At 35.6% G+C, this 23,671-nt stretch overlaps 2 protein-coding genes across 2 annotated transcripts; both read right to left on the reverse strand.

The window, feature by feature from the left end:
- Positions 1–1,354: 1,354 nt before the first annotated feature.
- On the reverse strand, positions 1,355–2,296 carry LOC132021293 (olfactory receptor 8K3-like). Its single transcript, XM_059405463.1, has one exon. It carries the CDS (start codon positions 2,294–2,296, stop codon positions 1,355–1,357), a length of 942 nt encoding a protein of 313 aa, XP_059261446.1.
- A 10,009-nt stretch (positions 2,297–12,305) lies between these two features.
- LOC132021232 (olfactory receptor 8J2-like) lies at positions 12,306–13,253 on the reverse strand. Its single transcript, XM_059405354.1, has one exon. It carries the CDS (start codon positions 13,251–13,253, stop codon positions 12,306–12,308), a length of 948 nt encoding a protein of 315 aa, XP_059261337.1.
- Between the last annotated feature and the right edge of the window lie 10,418 nt (positions 13,254–23,671).

A 23,671-nucleotide genomic window follows, 5' to 3' on the forward strand; every position in this document is an offset into this window, starting at 1 on the left:
ATCTTTCAAGGAACATAAAGGTGCATATATCTTTTTGAATTCATATTTTCATGTTCTGTGGGAAAATACCCAGTAGTGAAATTACTGGATCATATGGTATTTCTATCTTTAATTTTTAAAGGAAACTCCATACTGTTTCAACAGTGGTTATGCCACTTGCAGCAATGTTTTCTTAAGTACTATAGCTTTGTAATAGGTCATGAAATCTGGTGGTGTAACTTTTGCAAATTTATACTTTCTCCAAGACTGTTTTTAACTTTTTGGGATTTCGCCTTTCCTACTAGATTTTACAATCAACTTCCATCATCCTGAAAGACAGAAAAACAAAGAAGGAATGAAGAAAGGAAGAATTATTTACAAAAAAAATTAAGAAAATTTAAAAAATAATTTTAAAAACAATCTAGGTTTATTAAAGGATTGCTATCTGTTTTAGAATATGTCTGTGTTCTTTCTTCTAAGATATTCTGGATCCTTTTGTATGGTATATGCCACAGTATGTCTTCCTTTATATCAGCAATGTTTTGATAGTTTCTAAGACGAAAATCATGCAAATCCTTCATTACAATTTTCCCTAAGTATTATACAGTTTTTATTTCCAGTATAATAGATAGCTTAATATTAAATTTTTGCCTGGCTTTTGCTAGCATATAGGAAAAACAAACAAACAAACAAACAACACTGATCTTTCATATGCTGAACTTACCTACACCAATCTTACAAAAGCCACTTACTCTTTTTAATGGTTCAGCATGAAGAGTTGTTTTGAATTTTTAATGTACACAATTAGGCCTTCTGAAAATCACCACACTTCTATTTCTGCCTTCCCAAGTATATACAGGTATACAAATTATCACTTACAAGAATCTGAGCTGCCAATCCACAAGTAGATAAAATTAAAGTATTATTAAGGCAGAAATTCTTGATTAATCATTGATGTGTATATTCCCTCCATAAAAAAGCAGTAAGCACCATCTTCCCTATGCCATATGTCAGTGGGATGGGCATATTTATTTAATATTAAATACAAAATGTCTTTTAAAAAATATTATCTAAGCAGAGATGTATTTTAAACAAAATAAAACTTGTCTTTGATTGTCACCCAAGTACTTGGCAATGTGAGAGTTAGTCTCTTACTGAAGCATTTACTCTTACTCTTTCCTCTTACTCTTTACCTCTTACTGAAACCAAAGTTGATAGCAGAAGGATGATCACTGCTGAAACACCTATAAGTTGAAAACAGGAAAAAATATTCCTAGTTTTCTATGACTCTTACACATTACTGCTTCCTAAGCCCTGTGACATAGAGACAGTAGTCTATAACTTAATTTATTATTTACATAGACTTTAGTGAATTCTATATAAGTAGTTTGTGCCACTTTTTCCATATCCTATGCAGGGCACATTTTACCTCTTTGTTCCTCAAGCTGTAGATCATGGGATTCAGCATAGGTATAATCAAAGTGTAAAATACAGAGGCAATTTTATCTGTATCAAAGGAATGATTGGATTGGGGCTGCAGATACATGAAGAATAGAGTGGTGTATAATACAAGAGCCACTGTCAGGTGAGATCCACAGGTGGAGAAGGTCTTGTGCCTGCCCTCTGCAGAGTTCATCCTAACAATGGCCATTAGGATGAGGATGTAGGACACAAGAACTATCAGAAGAGATGAAGCCAAATTAAATGCTGAAAAGATCAGTATTATCAACTCAATATCACGTGAGCTTGAGCAAAGCAAAGTTAACAAGGGAAGACTATCACAGTAAAAATGTCTAATGACATTATGGCCACAGAAGGATGATGTGAAAATCTTTTCGGTGACTATCACAGAAAGAAAAGCACTGTAGACATAAGGGATGATTACCAGCACCCAGCACACCCTTTGTGACATAGCAATTGTGTAGAGCAGAGGATTACAGATGGCCACATAGCGGTCATAGGCCATTGCTGACAGAATGAAAAGCTCACTGATGATGAACAAGATGAAGAAAGACAGCTGTATAGCACACCAATTGTAGGGGATTGTATTTTGGTTAGTTACAAAATTTACCAGCATTTTGGGTCCCACAGCAGTTGAATAACCAAGATCAATGAAAGCCAGGTGTCTGAGGAAGAAGTACATGGGTGTTTGGAGCCTGGAATCCATGTTGCTAAGGATGATCATGCCCAGGTTGCCCACCACGGAGACGGTGTAGATGATGAGGAAGAGCCCAAAGAAGGGAGCCTGCAGCTCTGGACGGTCCGTGATTCCCATTAGGATGAATTCTGTTATCACTGTTAGATTTTGTTTGTTCATCCAGGCTGTTAAGGAGAATTGCTGTGGGAACAACCATCACAAGAGTCATTGGGTTTCAGGAGACAACGTCTGTTGACATTTTAGGAGCCAAAGCCATTGTGGTTAAGATAAATACAATTTTTTAGATGGGTTAATTTAAAATAAGACTCACCTCCATCACTGAACATGGAAGTAATAGTATTCCCATTCCACTACCCATTTTTAATGCATGCTTGTTCCACTATGCTTTTATGAGTTTAAATATTATTTAATGATTTTTTATGATGATGCACAATTTAGCTACTATGCAGACATTTCCAACATGCCCACTCTAATGTACATAAACAAATGTTATTTTTTCTATGAGAATGTATCTGAGTATTTAGCACTTTGTTATGGAATTTTTCAGTTTTTGATCTGTGATATGTTGTACACCAGTAAGGCCTGCTTCGACAAGTTATTCAATATGGAAAAGAAGAATTATCTAACATTCCTACCTTTGCTTTGACCTTAGCACTAATATCTCTGAAATGAAACGTTTAATTGTGTGGTTGTATTTTCTAGCACATCTTAAGACAAGTAAAAATTATTAGAATGTATTTACTCATATACCACCTAAAATCATCCAGTAAACTCTATAAATACACTTAAGCAAGAAAGAGAACTATCACTCTAAATTAAGGGATCCTATTTCAAATGTTTTAGGTGCTGGCAAATAATACTGCATGAAGTACATGAATGAAAGAGTAATAGGGAGTGAAGAGAAGGAGATATGGCGTGATTCATTGTAAGTACTTAATTTTATTCATTTAAATGACAAGCAAGGCAAATGATTATGTGGTCTAAATAAAGCCCACTGGATACAGCACAGAGACAAATGGAGTACATTTACTATATTTTACTTTTATTATTATTCTTAACACTTTGTGTCAATCAAGTCTACATAAATGTTCTGTGTCAATACATTTTATTTCAGGTTTGCACCTTATAGATCTCTACTTTTCTAACTCCTTTCTCCTTCAGATTGTTTTTAAACACAGGTGCTTCCAAACTTTCATAGAAAATAAAAATCAGGGATGCCTGTGGCTCCGTTGGTTAAACAGCTGCTTTTACTCAGGTCATGATCCTAGGGTCCTGGGATCAAGTCCCACATCAGGCTCCTTGCTCAGCAGGAAGCTTGCTTCTCCCTCTGCCTGCTGCTTCCCTTGCTTGTGCTCTCTCTCTGACAAATAAATAAATAAAATCTTTTAAAAAAGCACTCATATTATTTTACTAACTACTCCAGATTGAAAAAATGTGAACCCCACTGCAACTCATCCTTAGAAGATAAAATCATGATTTAAAAAAGAAAGATACAATAATAAAAGAGACACAGAACAATTTCAGGCTTATAAGTTCATTATATATAGATATAGATGATATAGATATAGATATAGATATATATCTGCTTTTTCTCATATATATACCATAAACAATATTAAAATGTCATTGATATTAAATTTAATAGAATATAAGAACTACAGGACAGTTGTTTAAGCTGTGTTGATCACTTATTTGTCTGGGTGGTTTAATTTTGGAAAATTATAATTAGAATTCATATTACCACAATGAGTTAGAAACACAGTTGAGCATTTGAATAGATGAAGAATTAATACTAATTAGAATGGACAAAAGCAATAAAAATTAAGACTAAAAGGGAAATGCCATAGTGATAGAATATCTAATAAAAACTACACTGTACCTACTCTTAAAAAGTAAAAGTTAACAATTTTGAGGGAAATATTATAGAAATCCTAAACAAACTGGCAGAAATACTATGTTCCCAAATACTACATTTAGTGTTATAAAAATGTCAATTTGCTAAAATTAGTCATATTTGTACAATGCTTTTATGATCAAAATCTCACTAAGAGAATGTGTAGAAGGTGACAGTGATTAAAAATGTATCTTAAAAAAATGAAAATTATAGGGTGCCTGTGCAGCGTTCTTCTGACACTCTGGAGTTCTTCTGAAACTCAATGGAGTAAATATTTATGTGGCCCTCTTCACACCAGTCCTGCCCAAGCACTGCCTGGAAAGAAACCAGGAAAGTGAGCATCAAACCTGACTCCTATCAGATGGAAGCAGAAACTCCAGAGCTGTACTAGGACCTGGGGGATGGGCATGGAGTCCAAGGATGTCCTCTTATGCAAATGAGAACACTCAACCTCAACTCAATATTCTATAACATTTTGTAAATAGCCTCAACTGAGATAAACAGGTTGGTCATATTGAGAATGTTGTACATGTATTAAAAGGAGGGAGAAAGACAGAGAAGGAAGGAAGAGGAGGATTCTAAGTTGAGCTTGCAAAAATGCTTACTCCCACTTCACGATGTTTATTGTCTAAAATCTCAACGTAAATGTAGAAATAATAACAAATCGAAACGAGGTCCCTTACCACCTTCAAAGAATATACTCATAGTGGCAAACATATATCATTACTCCAGAAAACCTAGTTATGAAGAGAGATGATTTACATGCATGATGTACTGTACTGAGTCTGGCTTTGGTGACTATACTCATATCGGTCATTTCAGTGGAAGACAGGGATCCAAAATCATCATTGCAGCTGATGTAGTAATCAATATAATCAATGCCATCTATTCACCTTAAGTGAAGACGGTCTTCTTGTTCCTCTGTGTGATTATTAGACCTGAATGCTGTCAGAGAATTTATGAACATCTTCTCCCTTTGAGACACTCCCCTGAGAGCGTGAATGCAATTCTTGGTTATTCCCAAGCATCCGAGAGCAAGAAATGATACCACTGGTCTTTGTTAATTATTCAGAGTAACTGATTTCCCAATTTGGAAATACACACACACACACACACACACATATAATACTATGTATCAGAGAAATGATCTACTTATATCCAGATATTTGGGTGAATACAATGAAAATAACTTTAAAAAAAGTTGAAAATATATATATATATATACACACACACATATCTGTATACATATATATACATATCTGTATGTATATATATATATACATATCTGTACATACAGATATGTATATGTATATCTTTAAAAAGTTGAATGTATATGTACACATGTATATATATACATATACACATATGTATATATGTGTATATAATTTTTTAGGTTATTTTAAGTAAATTATTAAGTTATTTTAAGTTATATATGTATATATACATATATATTTTCAACTTTTTTTAAGTTATTTTCATTGTATTCACTCAAATATTTGGATCTAAGTAGATCATTTCTCTGATACATAGTATAATCATCTGTGAATTACATAAAATTTCAGTGTTTTCCACAATGACCTCTTCCATATTTTAAATCTAAGAATAAAGACAAAAAACCTATTACACATGACCTACAGTGTGTTAAAAATTCAGGAATATTTTCACTAACTGTCATAAAATATCCTCAAGAAACCAATTATTTTCAAATACATATTTTCATTAACTGCAAAAAAAAGTTAAGAAGGAATAAAAATTATGGATATGTGTATATTGTTAGTTTGCTTTCTTTTCTTTTACTTAAGGGAGTAAACTGAGTACATGAACCCTAACACAACATCCCATGTGCCTGCTCATCATAATTCTGCACATGTAGCTCCTCCACAAAAGTTGATAAAAGTTCTTAAAAAGAATTACAGCTTTATAAAGTGAGCATAATGTATGCTTTGAAGTGCACACACAGGGTGTTATATAACTAATTCTACTCCAAGATTCTCCCTCAACTACATGTTTTTGAATTTTATTTTTTACTTATACATCAATGTTTTGCTGGTCTCTGTTTAATAAAATTGCCATAATCTGTCTCTGACCCCATGTACTATAGGTTTGCTGCCATAGTAACAGGCATTTAATTAGTTCCCAGCTTGTGACTTCTACATGCATCACTACAGTTAATGACTTGTGCATGCGGTCCCCACTGACCCATGTATGAATACGTCATAATATCTCCTGGGGCCCTGCTTTGGGATAAAATGAGCACATTCTTTTATTTACACAAGGATGGATCTATTCCAAGATCTCTTTTATCCACATACATTCCACCATTAGTACATACCATTTAATACTCTGGACATCACACTTATGAATATATATTGCTTGAAGGAATGGTAAAATTTGCAGCAAATAAATAGATATACTTTATAGAGCTAATATTGTTTTCTTTGATTTAATACACTATTTTTTTTTAAAGGAACCCAAATATTCATCTCAATTTGAAATGGAAAAATGCACTACGTATAACCCAAGTCAACAAAGAAGTTCAGAAATAATAATAGGGATAGATACACATTAGTTTTTTTTTTTTAAGATTTTATTTATTTATTTGATAGACAGAGATCACAAAGAAGCAGGCAGAGAGAGAGGAGGAAGCAGGCTCCCCGCTGAGCAGAGATCCCAATGTGGGGCTTGATCCCAGGACCCTGGAATCATGACCTGAGCCAAAGGCAGAGGCTTTAACCCACTGAGCCACCCAGGCTCCCCAGATACACACTAATTTTAACATAACATGACTATTTGAATGTCTGTGGCGGTGATAATGCAGATGAAGTAGTTGTTGGAGTGACCAAACATTGACACACACCTGGACATATACCTTCTAGCAGAGTGGGTGGGAGGAGACTTCCAGATTCTGTTTTTCCTCCTGGACATGTGCTTAGCTAATTTCTCATCCTCCTGGTGGGTGTGGAGAAGTTGCTGAGCTGTAGCCTCCTGGAGGGACAGCCCCTCCTTGTGGGCAGCCAATCTCCAGCCCTAGTTGTGTGCTAGTCCTGAGTGTCTCCCACAGTGCCTTTCTCTTTCAAAGTTTGTAATTCCATATGGTTTGATGAAATTCAGATAGAGTCAATTATCATATGGTTTCACTTATTTGTGGAGCATAACAAAAAGCATGGAGGACATGGGGAGTTAGTGAGGAGAAGTGGGTTGGGGTAAATTGGAAGGGAAGGTGAATCATGAGAGACTATGGACTCTGAAAAACAATCTGAGGGGTTTGAAGGGGCAGGGGGGGTGGGAGGTTGGGGTACCAGGTTGTGGGTATTATAGAGGGCACAGATTGCATGGAGCACTGGGTGTGGTGCAAAAATAATGAATACTGTTTTTCTGAAAATAAATTAATTAATTAAAAAAATTCTGAAAAATTGTGAGAGAAGAAGCAAACAAAAAGAAAAGCGATTACAGTATAAAGGAAGATGTCATAGATCATAGAAGATGTTAGCTTGCACCCTATTGACTATCCATTGGTCTGAAGGCAATATTTTGAGTAAACATACCTTAATATGGAAGTTTTTTACTTAAGTATTTAATAAGGGTTTTAAATTTATATATAATCTGAGTACATGTCTTAAATTAATCACTTTGTGATTGGGTAAACATTAATTTCTATCATTCAATAATCTATTAGTTCTTTGAAATATGAATTTGAGTGTTTGTTTTTTTTTTAAATCATTCCCTTTTCTGACACCTATAGCTCAAATTATGTTTGTGACTTGGCGTTAAGAAGTAGATATTTTGATATTTACATTTTAGTTAACCCAAGTCATGTACATTTTGTGAGGTGAGGTAAGAGTTTGTATCAAAGATTGATGACAAATTTTTGGTAACAAAATTTTTCCAACCTAGTTGACGGTTGTTGTTTGTACAAGTACTTTTATGTACTGAAAGAGTCAAAACCAATTCTGGACAGGTGTGTAGAACAGGGAGTGACAACTGGTGGCATTATTTATTGCATGGTCTTAGGCTTTATAAGTAATAGTTCTGTTTAATAAAAGGAAAACATTTCTGTAGCTTTTAACTGAGACAGAAAAGTAAGGAGGGACAGAGAGAATGGGTAAGAGAAATGCACCAGTATTAGGTTAAGATCCAATATATATGAGGGATAAAAGAAGTACAGTGGAGAATTATTTTGTGGTAGAGCAGTTAGTTTCTCTAAGCAGAAGGAGACCTGACCTAGCATAGAAACCTCTATTTTGTCTCCTGCCACCTGTATCTGCAATGATTTTTACTTCTTTTTTGAATGGTTTCTTGGAAAAATTTTTTTTTTCCTTTCCATGGAGGTAGCTTGTAGAAATAGCCATTTGGAAAGCAGAGATGATAGATGTGCCATATGGCATGTAGACATCTGATGAAGTCTTACGGACTTGCAGGGAGATGGTATTTGCAACTGAAACCATACTTAGGTAGACTTTAAGGCGCGGGGCATGGGAAGCAATCCCTACACCAATGGATGAAAGATTACTCCAGACTTTGCTGTGAAAGTGAGGAAAAAGCAAGGGGCTTAACGTTCAGAGATGAAGACCCTTTGCTCTTCTTTGCTGTCACCTTTATTTGTGCTTTGGGATATTCGGAAGTTTTTATTACTCTCTTGAGCAAAGTGATGTGTGACAAGAAGTGTTAAAGAAAATAGAAGAGTTTGATTACTGGAAAGTTACAATGTGCTGATCAGCATGTTCTGGGACTTCTGCAAAACATAACTTTAGGGGACAATGCACACATCTCTTAGTCCACAGGACAGCTGTTTGCGCTAATAAAGCTTCGGGGAAGCTTTCACCTGGCAAAGTGGTCTCCCAGGCCTCAGCATTCCAAAGGCCAATGCCATTCTCTGGAACCTTCCATTGCCCCCAGTAGCCTCCTTGTTACATTTTAGCAAGCCAGTTATTATGGATGATTTCATGCTCTACATTAATCCCAACATTAAGGGATAAGAAAATCTCCATTGGAAGCCCAAGTGTGTATAAGTGATATGTGAGCCCATATATATTGTATGCATATCATTTGGAAACTTTAATCAAATACTTTCTACTTATCCTTCAAAAGGACTATGTGTATAGATTGTTTAGGACAAATCTTGTAGCTAATGTAGAGAGAGTAACTAGTGTATACTTTTGTGACACTACTCCACTGAGTACTAGTCAATGAGACATGAAAACTTTGGATTGCCCAGTTTCATAAAATATGCCAATATGGATATAGATATTTGAGGCAGAAATGGGTTCTCTACCCTAGCAAAGATTCCCAGAACTGTAAACATGGTGCCTTCCACATGAAGAGATTTGCTGGTTAAGGACCTCCAGATGGGAGGCTATCCTGTACTCTTCTGGGTGGGACCAATATAATCCCAAGAAGGAGAGAGAGGCAACCGAGACCAAGTCAGAAGGACATGTGAAAATGCAAACAGAGGTCAGAGTAGCAGGGTCACTGCTTAGAAGGGATTGCCAAGCAAAGGATGAGAGTTGCCTCTAGAAGCTGGAAGAGGAAAAGAAACGGATTCTTCCATGGCAGTCCAGAAAAGAACATAGTGGGCTGACATCTTGATTGTAGCCCAGTGAGACTCATTTTGAGCTTCACAACTCCAGAACTATGGGATAAGTTCTGTTATATCAAGCCACTGAGTCATTGGTGATTTGTTATAGTGGCCCTGGGAAACTAAAACACGTGACAACATCATTATTTGTAGAAAATACTTATATGTATTTGTGCCAATACCATGCTGTCTTGATGATCACAGTAATATAGCCTGAAGTCAGGCATTGTGATGCCCCCAGCTTTGGTTTTCTTTTTCAGCATTCCCTTGGCGATTCGGGGTCTTTTCTGGTTCCATACAAATTTTAGGATTGTTTGTTCCAGCTCTGTGAACAATGTTGAAAGTGTTTTGATAAGGATTCATTTGAAAGTGTAGCTTGCTCTGGCAGCATTGACATTTTCACAGTATTCTAATCCATGAGCATGGAATGTTTTTCCATCTCTTTGTGTCTTCCTCAATTTCTTTCATAAGTGTTCTGTAGTTTTTAGAGTAAAGATCCTTTACCTTTTTGGTTATGTTTATTCCTAGGTATCTTATGGTTTTTGGTGCTATTGTAAATGGAATTGATTCCTTAATTTTGCTTTTTCAGTTACATTGTTAGGGCATAAAAATGCAACTGATTTCACCATGTTACTGAATTGCTGTAGGAGTTCTAATAATTTTGGGGTGGAGTCTTTTGGGTTTTCCATATAAAGTATCATGTAATCGTGAAGAGAGAGTTTGACTGAGTTGCATGGGTGCTTGAAAGAGCTGGGAAAACTGCACAGAGAAATCAGTGTCTTTTGACAATAAAACCACTAATACGTGTTTTTGTTAAGATTGTACATAAAACAGATCAAAACACATTATGTTATTTTCAACTTTTCAAGATTCGTTGCATTTTTCCAAGTAGTGTTGAGTTCATTTTGAATATTTTTATGAATCTAATTGTTGTAAATTTATGTTATATAAATGATGGTGATAGACTTATTGATATTTGTATATGCTTATTTTTGCTTATCATTTAAAAAAATTAAGCTTTTGTGCTTAAAACAAATAAAAAAAGTTTCATGGGGTTTATTTTATGGTATGAGGTCTTTTATTTATTTAAATTTCTTTTCAGCATAACAGAATTCATTGTTTTTGCACCACACCCAGTGCTCCATGAAGTACTTGCCCTCCTTAATAACCACCACCTGTATGAGTTCTTTTAAATAAAATCCTAGGATGTGAAAAAAAAAGAAAAAGAAACTACTTATATGTAAATCAAGTTAAAAGGTAGAAAACACTAAAGTTTTCATTCTTGACTTGAATTCATTGAATAAAATACATAAGATTGGTAGACATGCAAGTGTGACTTTAGCCCTGTTTCTCCAATTATGTTTGTGGAGCTAGACTCAAAGACAATGCCTATCTGCTGAAGAATATAATTCCCCAGCTGTATGTATGTAGGCTGGTACCGCCAAATACAGCCATAGTCAGGTAAACCAAACAAACAGAAATTAAATTATCTAAACTATATACTTTTATATATTTATAAAATAATAAAATTTTAAAAATCCTAAAGGCTAATGCTATTAAGTTATTGCAATTTTGTCTGTGGAGACAAGAAATGTCCACCATACAGTGCGACTCTTCTGTTTTTGGCTAGCTATTCTGCTCATTAAAACTAAAGTTAAGAATTAGCTTATGAAACTGAGTGTCACAATTCCTGGGTTTGACTTATTTCTGAGTTCCCTGAAAATGTCATTAATCTGCATTATTTCCAGGCATCGCCTAACCTATCATGGCATTCCCCATCTCTCTCATGACATTGTAGTTCACAGCATTTTGCATATACAGACAGAAATAAGGCACAGAATGACAAGTAACATTTATGTATATATCATATTTATTTATTTATTGGCTATACTGCCTTTGAGACTTGGTGTCACTTTGAGGGCAATGACTTTTTTTCTTTCATTTTCTAATATTTTCCTCCAAAACACTACACAAAAATTCTAAAAGAAGTATTATTTGCTGTTATGTTTTTATACCACAGATGATTACCTCCACACAATGTTAAGGAGGAAAAGAAGATTGGAGAATATTAATTTTATATCATATTGAGATAAATATCAACAGTGGAGTCCCCTTTCATACATTTTCTTCTGTTTTGTCACATGGCCTATTTCCATGTAAATCTAAGCATTTCTGTTTAGTCTTCATTTTCTCCTGAACAGAAATGATATAAATATGATAAAAATGATATAAATATGTCACGTACAAGATAAAAATGGATTCTAAAAGGTTAAGAAATTGAAAGATAAAATAAATGAAAGTAAAATAAAACTTCTATCAGTTGAACAAAACAGATTTGTGGCAAGTAAGATGACCTGACTCAACTACACTGTAAGAAATGTTTCTCTGATACCTTCTTCAGCTCTCGGACTTCCTCTTTCATGGCTAGAAATTATAAAAACCCAGTAGTGAGTTGTGTTGCACCTTAAAATGTATTTATTTTGGAATTATTGCTTACTACTTAAATAAATATACTTTCTTTGGTCAACTAATACATCTTTCTATTAGCAAAAATTATTTGAGGTTGCAAAAGAAAGCATTAAGATTTTCTTATTGAAATCCATGGAATTTTTAGCTATTTATTACATCTGTATTTAATAGAGATGAGCTTTTCAGGAGTAAATACAAACCCTTAAATGAAGACTCTTGTAGTTTTAAATTTACATCAATTTGGAAGCCTGCCACGGGTTATTTAGCAATCTCTTCAAAGCATCCTTTACATCTTTATTCCTTAGGCTGTAGATGAGGGGATTCAGCATTGGTATCACCAGGGTATAGAAGACAGAGGTCATTTTATCAGTACGTAAGGAGAGGTTGGACCTTGGCTGCAAATACATGAAGAAAAGGGTCCCATAGAACACAGTGACAGCCATCATGTGAGAGGCACAGGTGGAAAAGGCTTTTCGTCGGCCCTCTGAAGAATGGATCCTCAAAATGGCAAGGACAATGTTGAAGTACGATGTTAGAACAATACTTATAGAGAAAAATAAGTTGGTCCCTGCAGAGGTAAACACTATTGTTTCTGGGATGTAGGTATCAGAACAGGACAATGCCAACAAAGGGACAGTATCACAATAAAAATGGTTGATGACATTGGAAGAACAGTATGACATGGAGAATACACTGGAGGAGACAGTCAGTGCTGTGGTCAGACTGTAGAGGTAAGTGAGGGACACCAGCAGTAAGCATATCTGTGGAGAGACCACCACCATGTAGAGCAGGGGCTTGCAAATAGCCACATAGCGGTCATAAGCCATTGTAGCCAGCATGAAAGTCTCACCAATAATGAAAACTAGGAACCCACCCAGCTGGGCTGCACATCCATAGTAGGATATGGTTTTCTTTGTAACCAAGAAGTTTACCAGCATTTTGGGGGCAATGACAGTAGAATCACCAAGATTGATGATAGCCAAGTGCCTGAGGAAGAAGTACATGGGCGTTTGGAGCTGAGAGTCAACACTGGTGAGGGTGATGATGCCCAGGTTCCCTGCCATGGTCAGCCCATAGATCAGCAGGAAAACAAAGAAGAGTGGAATCTGGAGGTCTGGGCGATCTGAGACTCCTATGAGAATGAACTCAGTCACCTGGGTGAGATTTTCTGAGGCCATTTATTTTGTTGTTCTCATCCTCTATGGGAAAATGAAAGTGAAGTAATAGATGGTAGGTAAATTTTTCTGGAAGATGCAAGATTGTAAACCATTTTATTTAAGTGGGATTATTTCTGTTCATAATTAAAGGTATCAGTTTTATTTGTATTTCTCCCATTCCTTTAAAAATATTCAGAAATATAAACTTTGTAGATACCGATTTCATGTTGTTAGAACTGCTGTACCAAGCTATTAATTTTTCACTTCTGTGTTGGATATAATTCATATTCATTGAATATATATTAATATACTTTAGTGTATGTATTAATATTTATATGTATATTTTAAACATAGTAATTATAATATTGCATGAATATATATTTACGTATATGCAAACATGCTTCCGTATATGTATTCAATGACAAAAGATAGCTATGGAGAAGTTGTTGAGCCAGAGTGACTTCCAGTGACTTTCAGTTATTTTTTTCCTTAGACGCCACTAACTTTCTCTTTGGCCTATAACCTGTCATCAACCTTGGAAATTTTATATTTCTGTCCAAAATACTTTGTGTATGCTAGGTTTTCCTTCACTCTTTCTACTATCACTTTCTATCTAATGATCAGTGCTGCTTCAGCTGTCCACCAACCGACTACACCTCAGTAGTCTTGTTTCTTAGTGTCAATAAGAAACTGATTTTTTTTTTTTTAACTTACTCACATTTCCTTTCTTCTGCCAAATGAGCTCTCCTTTCTACCACTCCAACCTCTACTTGCTCAGATGCTGCTTTATCCTGGCTTTCTGGCAGCTCGCTCTTTTTTTTCTTTCTTTCGCTCTCTCTCTTTCTTTCTCCCTCCCTTCTTTTCTTTTCCTACCTTCCTTCCCTCCTTTCTTTTTTCCTTTCTTTTCTTTTTCTTCTTACTCTCTCTTTTTTCCCAGTTTGTACTTATTTCTTTTAAAATGTTTAAAACCTATTTTCACGTTTCACAAAATATTACTTGTAGGTTTGATTTCCTCACGTTTGATCACGTTGTGTTCTTTGTGCAGAGAACTCTAAGGTGAAGAGTGTAGTGTACTCTGGGCCCAGGACTATGCTAGCCATTTCAGAATAATTATCTCATTATTCAGCAAAAGTGTCCTAGAAGGTGGATGTAGTTATCTTTATGTCTGATTGAACAGTTGAGGCTCAATGAGTCTAAGTCATGTGAAGAATCTATCTAGGATATTGGTGAATGGTATGGCTTTATGGTTTTGCTTTAATTTATGTGTTTTGTTTGCTTGTTTGTTTGGCCACTTGGTTGGTTGGGTGTTAGGCCACCAGTTACTAGCTGTGTGATTTTTATTAAGTATATCCTTGTGTTGTATGAATGTATTGAGATACTAGGCAAGCAAGTATTATTAGTACAGAGTTTGTTAACAATGAATGCAGAATAATTGGCACTATCTGTTCTTGTTATTAGCATGTTTTAAATGATTTTTCTAGTGTTTCCTGTTTGTGTCCCAGTGACCCATTCCTCATTCTACCCCATTGGGGAGCTTCATAGTTGAAATGGGAATAGTAAGTGAATCATAATTTTGTGTATCTAGGCCAACTGGGACATGTGATTTCTAGCTACATATGTAACAAATAAATCGGGCTGTGTTCCCCTGCAAACTAATTCTTTCTTAAATCTGTGGTGTTTGTTTAATCAAAGATATTTTAGTACCTACATTAGGTATGTCTAGTCAGGTTATACAACTGTGTTGCAGTAGATATCTCATATCTCTTTTCACTTACCACCACATCTGAAAAGAAATGCATAGGTAAACTTCTGGTGGAAAACACAGTGGCAACACTCACTTTAAACAAAACATTTCCTGTTAAACAAAACATTTTAATTTGACTGAAACTGAAACAGTGAGTGTTTCAGTTCATTTCACTGAACATGAAAGCAGTTCTGCTTTACTCTGAGATATAATACACTCAGTAACTTTATCCTTAATTTAGCAAAGTAAAAACAAAACAAGACAGAACAAAACAACAATAGCCAAAATCTTCGATTGTGGATGTGAATTCATGCAGTTAGCTTCAAAGAGATATATTTGTATATATAATTACCTGTTATTAATTGCTTCTTCTAAATAAATAGTACTAATGGCAAAGCTAGGATTGCTTTTTTGTCTTTTGAAAGTCTTTTGAATTAAAGTATTTTTCTCTTGTTTCTTCAGAAAGTTTTCGGATTTGTTTCTGATGAAGTTATGTCAGATTTTTACATATATTTTTTCAAGTTTGTTTTTGAAAAGAAATATAAGTCTACCAAAATGCTAACATGTCAAGGAAAGAACTTAAAAAAAATGTACCTAATATTCATCATTTATATTACTATTTGGCCAAGAAACCATACTGAAAATGTTTTAAATAGCTACTGAAATGATTTCAAGAAATATTCTATTGGTCTCTAACTATACAATTTGTCTTAAACTTATTTACACCTGAGTTGTGTAAATGTGACCAGCTGAACCTCGACAGAAGCTGTCAGTGTCCACCAGCATCTGAAAGCCTGCCAGCTGGCATCAGGGAACCTTTCCATCATAGGGTTTGTCACCCTGGACAATGTGAACATCAGGGAGGGGAGAAACTTCTTTTTCTTGATGTTAAACAATTTAAAGGGTCTGTCTTGGAGAAGAAATCAGATATTTCAAATCACTTAAGATTCCCATTCAGTAGAGAGTGCTTTCAAAAATATCAGTATGCCAGCTCTAAAGCAGAAACATTCCTCTTTATCCTAAAGTAAAATAGAATCTTCGTTGTTCTGTGGAAATGCTCACACTGTCTAATTTATCAGCAGGGATGTTGGGGACCACGCTTTGAGTCATTTCTCTGTCCCTTTCACTTAGCATTCAGAGAACAGAGATTTAAGTCTTCAGAAGAGAACGGAAAAGATATTTCAGTCCTGAGTCTGATTTGAATCCATAAAGCTCCCAAGGTACATGGTCTTCACATCCAAGATGAGTACTAATTACATGGTTGGGGTGAACCTACCTGTCCAGAGATCTGCTGAGACCCACTGTGAAGGTTCTGCAGGAGGCACGCTGAAGAAATTTACCTGTGTCTGAAGTTTCTGAGGAGCAGCACACTAAAATAAGCTCACTCATAGGTTCAGTCCTTACACATGAAAACAGGAATTCCCAGATAAAGTTCTGGTTCCTCAGGGAAAGAAAGACCAATTATGCAAGTCTCCACACAGGAATTGCACCCAGAGAGTGAAAATGTGGGACCAGCTTAGGCATTTGTTTAGATGATCCTATTGAGTAACAATCTCGTGCAATGATTCCACCCTTTGGGTGTTTGTTTCTTTTGAATTGTCCCCTGTGGTGGTTGGGAAGTGTGGCTGCTGGCCCTGGGGTGGAGAAAATCCAACAGTTGGAAAGCCCAGGATTGTGGCGCCAGTGTTCCATTTTACTGTGCATGTTGGGAATAGAGCTGAAGGCAAAGGCTCCATTCTAGTCAAGAACAAGACCTGGTGTAGTTGCCATAATAGTCATTCAAAATGTTTATGGTAATAAGAAGACTAAATTTCAGTCATTCTGGAGACTTTTAGAAGGTATCCATCAAATGCCTAGTCCTAATTCTGGTTTTTAATTAAAATTATTTGATGGAAAATGCATTTTTTGTATAATCTGTGATATTTCCCCACACATGTATAAGTACTGTAATTAAATATTGATAACATTTTACTTTATTTCTTGTGTGGGATTTTCTAGTCTGTTATCTTTTTAAGTGAAAAAGGTATGTCTAAATAGTTTGTCTTTGTATTAATAACTTCCAAATTACTACCCAAGAAAGAGTAGGTGTTAAAAGATATTTGCTGACTTACTGACTGATGGAATGAATGATGAGTAAGTGAATGACTGAATATAATATCCACCTTAAAATTCTGAAATAAAATATGAGGTTTTGATTTCAGCTCCAGCATCTATCTTTAATATGATATTAACTCATAAAGAAACAGTGATAACCTGCATAATGTTCTGTAGAATATTCACTACTTTAGGGCAGGACACTTCATCTCAGTGTTTCTAATATCTAGCACAGGTATAGCCCATTCTAGGTTATACCTTTTTTTTTTTTTTTTTTAGATTTTATTTATTTATTTATTTGACATAGAGAGAGGATCACACACAGGCGGAGAGGCAGGCAAAGAGAGAGGGAGAAGCAGGCTCCTGGCTGAGCATAGACCCTCATGTGGGGCTCAATCCCAGTACCCGAGATCATGACCAGAACTGAAGGCAGATATTTAACCCACTGAGCGACCCAGGGACCCCTAGGTTCTACCATTTTTGAAGTAACAGTCAAATTGTGGGCCATCGGGAGGAAATAACAAAGATATTGAAACATCTTAAGTTACTATGAGGATGAATTGAAATCCTTGAAGTCCTTTCCAAAGTCCAAGTATCCACAGGAAGGTTCTGTTGTTGCCTCCTCTGAAATGTCATTTGTAGATTATCTGTCATGTTACCAAAGTTAGTCTGAACCCTGGTCAGTCAATAGGACTTTATTCCCTCATCAACTCTGCCAACTTCCCTGTGTATTTAGCTTTTTTTAGGAAACAAGTATTGCCTTTACACTTTCCATTTTTATTGATGCTTTATATTACAATTTGTTCTCTCATTTGAACTTTATTATTTATTGCACAAGAAGTATTATCCACTTTTTAAATTGTGAATATGATATCAAATAAACTTAAAACTTAATTTGATTAAACATAAAATTCTAAGATAAGGCAGGATCATCATGCATCACAGAATTTTACCTTTCAAACTACTTGTAAGAGACACACATATGTCTACATACCTATATATACACACACATATATATGCGCAGGTAATGACATTACAGATTTTTTATTTTTATACCTCACATGGATGGCATCGTGTAGTATTTGTCCCTCTGTGACTAGCTTATTTCATTTAGTATAAGGTCTTCAAGGTTCATCCATACTGTCTTTTTTAAAAAATAAAATGTATTTACTGTTATATTTTTGGATACATATATTATATATACTAACACTAGTTATGTGGTTTTAAAATTGTGCATGTATATGTAATTTAATTTATATATATTCTTGATAATTTTTTTCTATTATATGCAATAAAATAATTGCCTTTTCAATTTTCTTATGACATCCTTCCAGGAATGGCCAGCATCCCTGTACCGATGGATGAAAGATTACTCCAGACTTTGCTGTGAAAGAGAGGAGAAGGCAAGGGGGTCAATGCTCAGAGACAAAGACCCTTTGCTCTTCTTTGCTCCCACCTTTACTAGTGCTTCAGGATCATCATAAGTCTTTATTACTCTGTTTTTCAACCTAGCGATGTGTGACAGGGGTCTTTCTGGAACTAGGAGGGCCTGATTATGGGAAATATACAATATGCTAATCAGTGTGTTCTAGGAGTTCTGCTTAACATAGCCTAGAATACTGTGCATACATCTTTTAGATCACAGGACAGTTGTTTGGGTTAAGAAAGTATTGGGAAATGTAACTCCCTGTGCCATTCCTACATGAGTTGTCATGCAGGATTCAACATTCCAAAAGCTTGTGCACTCCTCCAAAACTTTCTATTACCCCAGTGGTCCCCATGTAACATTTTATTTTTAAATTTTTTTAAATGTTTTATTTCTTTTCAGCATAACAGTATTCATTGTTTTTGCACCACACCCAGTTCTCCATGCAATCCATGCCCTCTCTAATACCCACCACCTGGTTCCCCCAACGTCCCACCCCCCACCCCTTCAAAACCCTCAGATTGTTTTTCAGAGTTCATAGTCTCTCATGGTTCACCTCCCCTTCCAATTTCTCCCAACTCCCTTCTCCTCTCTATCTCGCCATGTCCTCCATGTTATTTGTTATGCTCCACAAATAAGTGAAACCATATGATAATTGACTCTCTCTGCTTGACTGATTTCACTCAGCATAATCTCTTCCAGTCCCATCCATGCTGATACACAAGTTGGGTATTCATCCTTTCTGATGGAGACATCATACTCCATAGTGTATATGGACCACATCTTCCTTATCCATTCATCCGTTGAAGGGCATCTTGGTTCTTTCCACAGTTTGGCGACCATGACCATTGCTTCTATAAACATTGGGGAAGAAATGGCCCTTCTTTTCACTACATCTGTATCTTTGGGGTAAATACTCAGTAGTGCAATTTCAGGGTCATAGGGAAGCTCTATTTTTAATTTCTTGAGGAATCTCCACACCGTTTTCCAAAGTGGCTGCACCAACTTGCATTCCCACCAACAGTGGAAGAGGGTTCCCCTTTCTCTACATCCTCTCCAACACATGTTGTTTCCTGTCTTGCTAATTTTGGCCATTCTAACTTGTTGTAAGGTGGTATCTCAATGCGGTTTTAATTTGAATCTCCCTGATGGCTAGTGATGATGAACATTTTTTCATGTGTCTGAAAGCCATTTGTATGTCTTCATTGGAGAAGTGTCTGTTCATATCTTCTGCCCATTTTTTTATATGATTGTCTGTTTTGTGTGTGTTGAGTTTGAGGAGTTCCCCATGTAACATTTTAGCTAGCCAGATATTATGGATGATTTCATGCTCTACATTAACTCCAACAACATCCTTTATGAAGTTTCAAATTTGATGTACTCACATTATTAGTTTGTATTTATTTGTAAATTACCTAACTTTAAAAAAATATTTAACTGAAGGATTCTTCTAATTTTAAATGCTCTGAAAATAATAGCAATGTAATCATTTGTTTTTCATAATAAATATTACTTCAGAATAAAATTGACTTTACATAGTCACAATAGCCCATTTTTGATTTTTTGCTATAAACTGCCTTTTCTTATAAAATTGGATCTCCTTTTATATCCTTTCATCTTTCTACTCTTGGCCTGATTCTTTCTCATTACCTGTTTTGCCACATGTAAATCTTCTCTACACCATGTTATTCAGATGCAAGTTATTACTGTTTTATTATATATGAATGTACCTCTTAAAATGCTATAATTTTGCAGGTAATTAAATTAATGTATATTATAACCCAAATGTCTCTTTCTGCAAGTTCATTTAGAAATATGTCTGGTACATAGAAATCCATCTCTAAATATATGTTGACCTCTATTATCTTCACTCTCCCCTCCCAAGGAATATAACAAAGCTTAATGTTGATAACTGAATTCATAGAAACCACATAGTATCATCAATTGAGAAGACATTGCATACTTTTTCCCACTTCTATATCCTGCATATTTTACCTCTTTGTTCCTCCAGCTATAGATCAAGGGATTCAATAGGGACATAGCAATGGTGCAAAGTATGGATGTCACTTTATCAGTGTCAAAGTAATGACTGGGCTCAGGTTGCATATACATAAATATCAAAGTCCCACAGAACACTGTGACTACTGTCAGGTGGGACCAACAGGTGGAAAAAGCCTGTGCTGTATTATTCATTAATACATGAATGATAATAAATTAATTAACTTATTATTACTTAAGTAATAAGTGATTATAATGAATAATTTTTATATGTAATGTATATTTAGAGATTGACTTCTATGTACCCATCCCATTTCTAAGTGAACTTGCAGAAAGAAACATTTGGGTTATAATATACATTAATTTAATTACCTGCAAAAATTAAAACACTTTGTTAAGCAGTACACTCATATATAGTTAACCAGTAACAACTTGTGCATGAATGACACAATATAGATAAAAAGCTGAGTTCACCCTGATGATGGCTACCAGGATTACCAGGTAAGATGCAAGAACTATGAGAAACAGTAAAATTAAATTTAAAACAAAATCATAATTGTCAATTCAATTTTATCTGTGTTTGAGCAGAACGAAGATAACAAGGGAAGATTGTCACAGTAGAAATGACTGACAATATTGGAGCCACAGAAGGATAAATTAAAAATTTTATGGTGACTAGAAGAGAAACAAATGTGCCAGAGAGATCGTGGATTGCCACAGCACCTGACACATCCTTTGCGCCATGATGTCAGGGTAGAGTGGAGGGTTACAGATGTCCATAGCAGGGATCATAGGACAGCTGATAGAATGAACAGCTCAAAACAATGAACATAAATAGTATGGAAAGCTCCCATGTGGTGCAGGAATAGGAGATTGTATTTGTTTCCTCAATAGCACTTACTAAACATTTTGGGTGCCATGGTTGTTGAATAACTCAGGTATGAGTGAAAAGCCAGGAATCTGAGGAAGAAGTACATGGGTGTTTGTAGCACAGAGTCCATCTTGGTGCGAATGATCAAGCTCAGGATACCCACCACTGAGATCAGGCAAACAGTGAGATCGGGCCCAACCAATGGAACCTGCAGCTTAGCGAGTCCTGTGATTCCCATTAGAATGAATTCTTTCCACAGTGTTAGACTGTGTTTGTCTATGCAGGCCATTTGGGAAACCTACACTGGGAGTAAATTAAAAAATAATCGTTAACTTTCATGACATATGACTGACATTGTTATAAATGATTAAAGGCTGACATCTTGCATTTATGGTCTGAGTTTTGTATTGTTTTGTTTTGTTTTTTTAATCAACCTTGGTTATACATTTTCTGTATAATGTATAGATGGTTATACAAATTCTGGAATTTTCTGGAGAATTTAAAGATTTTATTTATTTATTTATTTGAAAGACAGAGATCACAAGTAGGCAGAGAGGCAGGCAGAGAAATAGGGGGAACCAGGCTCCCCGCTGAGCAGAGATCCCGATCCCAGGACACTGAGCCGAAGGCAGAGACTTAACCCACTGAGCCACCCAGGTGCTCCTGGGTGGTCTGAGCTTTAATTGCCTGTTCAAACACCTGGAAGTTCAATTCTCTCTCTCCCAGCTCAGCTAAACTCTTTATAGCTTTCTTGAGTATGACACCAAAAGCACAAAAAACAAAAGTAAAAACTCCTAAATTGGACTTTATCAAAATGTAAAAAAAGATGAGTTTTATGCATCAAAGGAATTTATTAAAGAATGAAAAGATGATCCATATAATGGGAAAAAATTGCAGGCCTTATATCTGTTAAGGGCCTAGTATATAAAATATCCAATGGACTCTAACAGCTCAACATCTCAAAGAAAAATTACCCAGATTAAATTTAGGCAAAAGACTTGAGCAGACATTTCTCACTGAAAATATACAAATGCCGATATGCACATGAAAAGTTTTCAATGTCTTCAGTTATTAGAAAAAATGCAAAACAAAACCACAATAAAATACCACTTCATTTGTTTTAGAGTGATTTACAAAGAAAAGAAAAAAAATTGCAAAGACTGGCAAAGATGTAGAGATTAGAACCTTTGCGTATTGTTGGGAAAGTAATATGGCACAGCCACTAGGGAAGCACATAGATGGTTACTCAATAAGTTGGCATACAATTATTATTATGATCCAGTAATTCCATTCTTTGATAGGTACCCAAAGGTATTGGCAACTCCAAGTGTTCAAGAAAATCTAACCTAAGTATAGAGGTGAGAGAATTAAACCACTTCCCTGTCCTGCCCCTCCCACTGCCAAATACAGCTTTCTACACTGAATTAAGTGACAATGAGTATATTCTCCAATTAAAGATCTATAAAATATGTATTTAAATGCATATACTTAAACATCAAAGTAATTTTCAAGGGGGAATAAAGGGAGTTTTAGAAAAATCTTTTTTTTTTTTTTTCTAAGATTTTACTTATTTGAGTGAGAGAGCACCAGTGGAGGGAGGAAGGGACACGGGGAGAGAGTCAAGCATACTCCTCATGAACTAGGAGCCTGATATTGGCTCAATCCCAGGACACTGAGATTATGACCTGAGTTGAAGTCAGATGCTTAACTGATTGAGCCACACAGCTACCCCTAGAAAAAGCTACTAAATAAAGAAGTTGAAACTAATCCTCAATTTTAGGCAAAATAAATATTACTGATTCATAATTTTATAAGAATTCTTTTTATCTAAATTTGTATTTGTACATTTTTTAATCTTAGTTCTGATCTCCATTAGATGTGCATTGAGTCATTCAAGGGACAATCTCATGGCATTTCAGAAACTCTTTCAAGGCTTGTAGGTAAGGAAGCAGGGCAGTCCTCTTACTAATCAGACTTTGTGGTGTGATGGAGACATAGCAAGGCTGTAATCATTTGATTTTGCCTCACTTCCAACTAAAAGTGATTTATAAAGTTCATTGGTACATCTGGGAAACACATGGCATACTGGAAACAGAAATTGCAAGTATTTATTTTTTAAGATTTTATTTATTTATTTGACAGACAGAGATCACAAGTAGGCAGAGAAGCAGGCAGAGAGAGAGGAGGAAGCAGGATCCCTGCTGAGCAGAGAGCTGAGGCTAGATCCCAGGACACTGGGATCATGACCTGAGCGGAAGACAGAGGCTTTAACCCACTGACACAATCAGGCACCCCAGAAATTGCAA

The sequence above is a fragment of the Mustela nigripes genome, chromosome 1 (assembly GCF_022355385.1).
Source record: "Mustela nigripes isolate SB6536 chromosome 1, MUSNIG.SB6536, whole genome shotgun sequence".
Classification (NCBI taxonomy): domain Eukaryota; kingdom Metazoa; phylum Chordata; class Mammalia; order Carnivora; family Mustelidae; genus Mustela; species Mustela nigripes.

Excerpts from the sequence above, each read along its gene's own strand:
- LOC132021293 (XM_059405463.1), bottom strand. The coding sequence starts at position 2,296 with ATGAACAAACAAAATCTAACAGTGATAACAGAATTCATCCTAATGGGA.
- LOC132021232 (XM_059405354.1), bottom strand. The coding sequence starts at position 13,253 with ATGGCCTCAGAAAATCTCACCCAGGTGACTGAGTTCATTCTCATAGGA.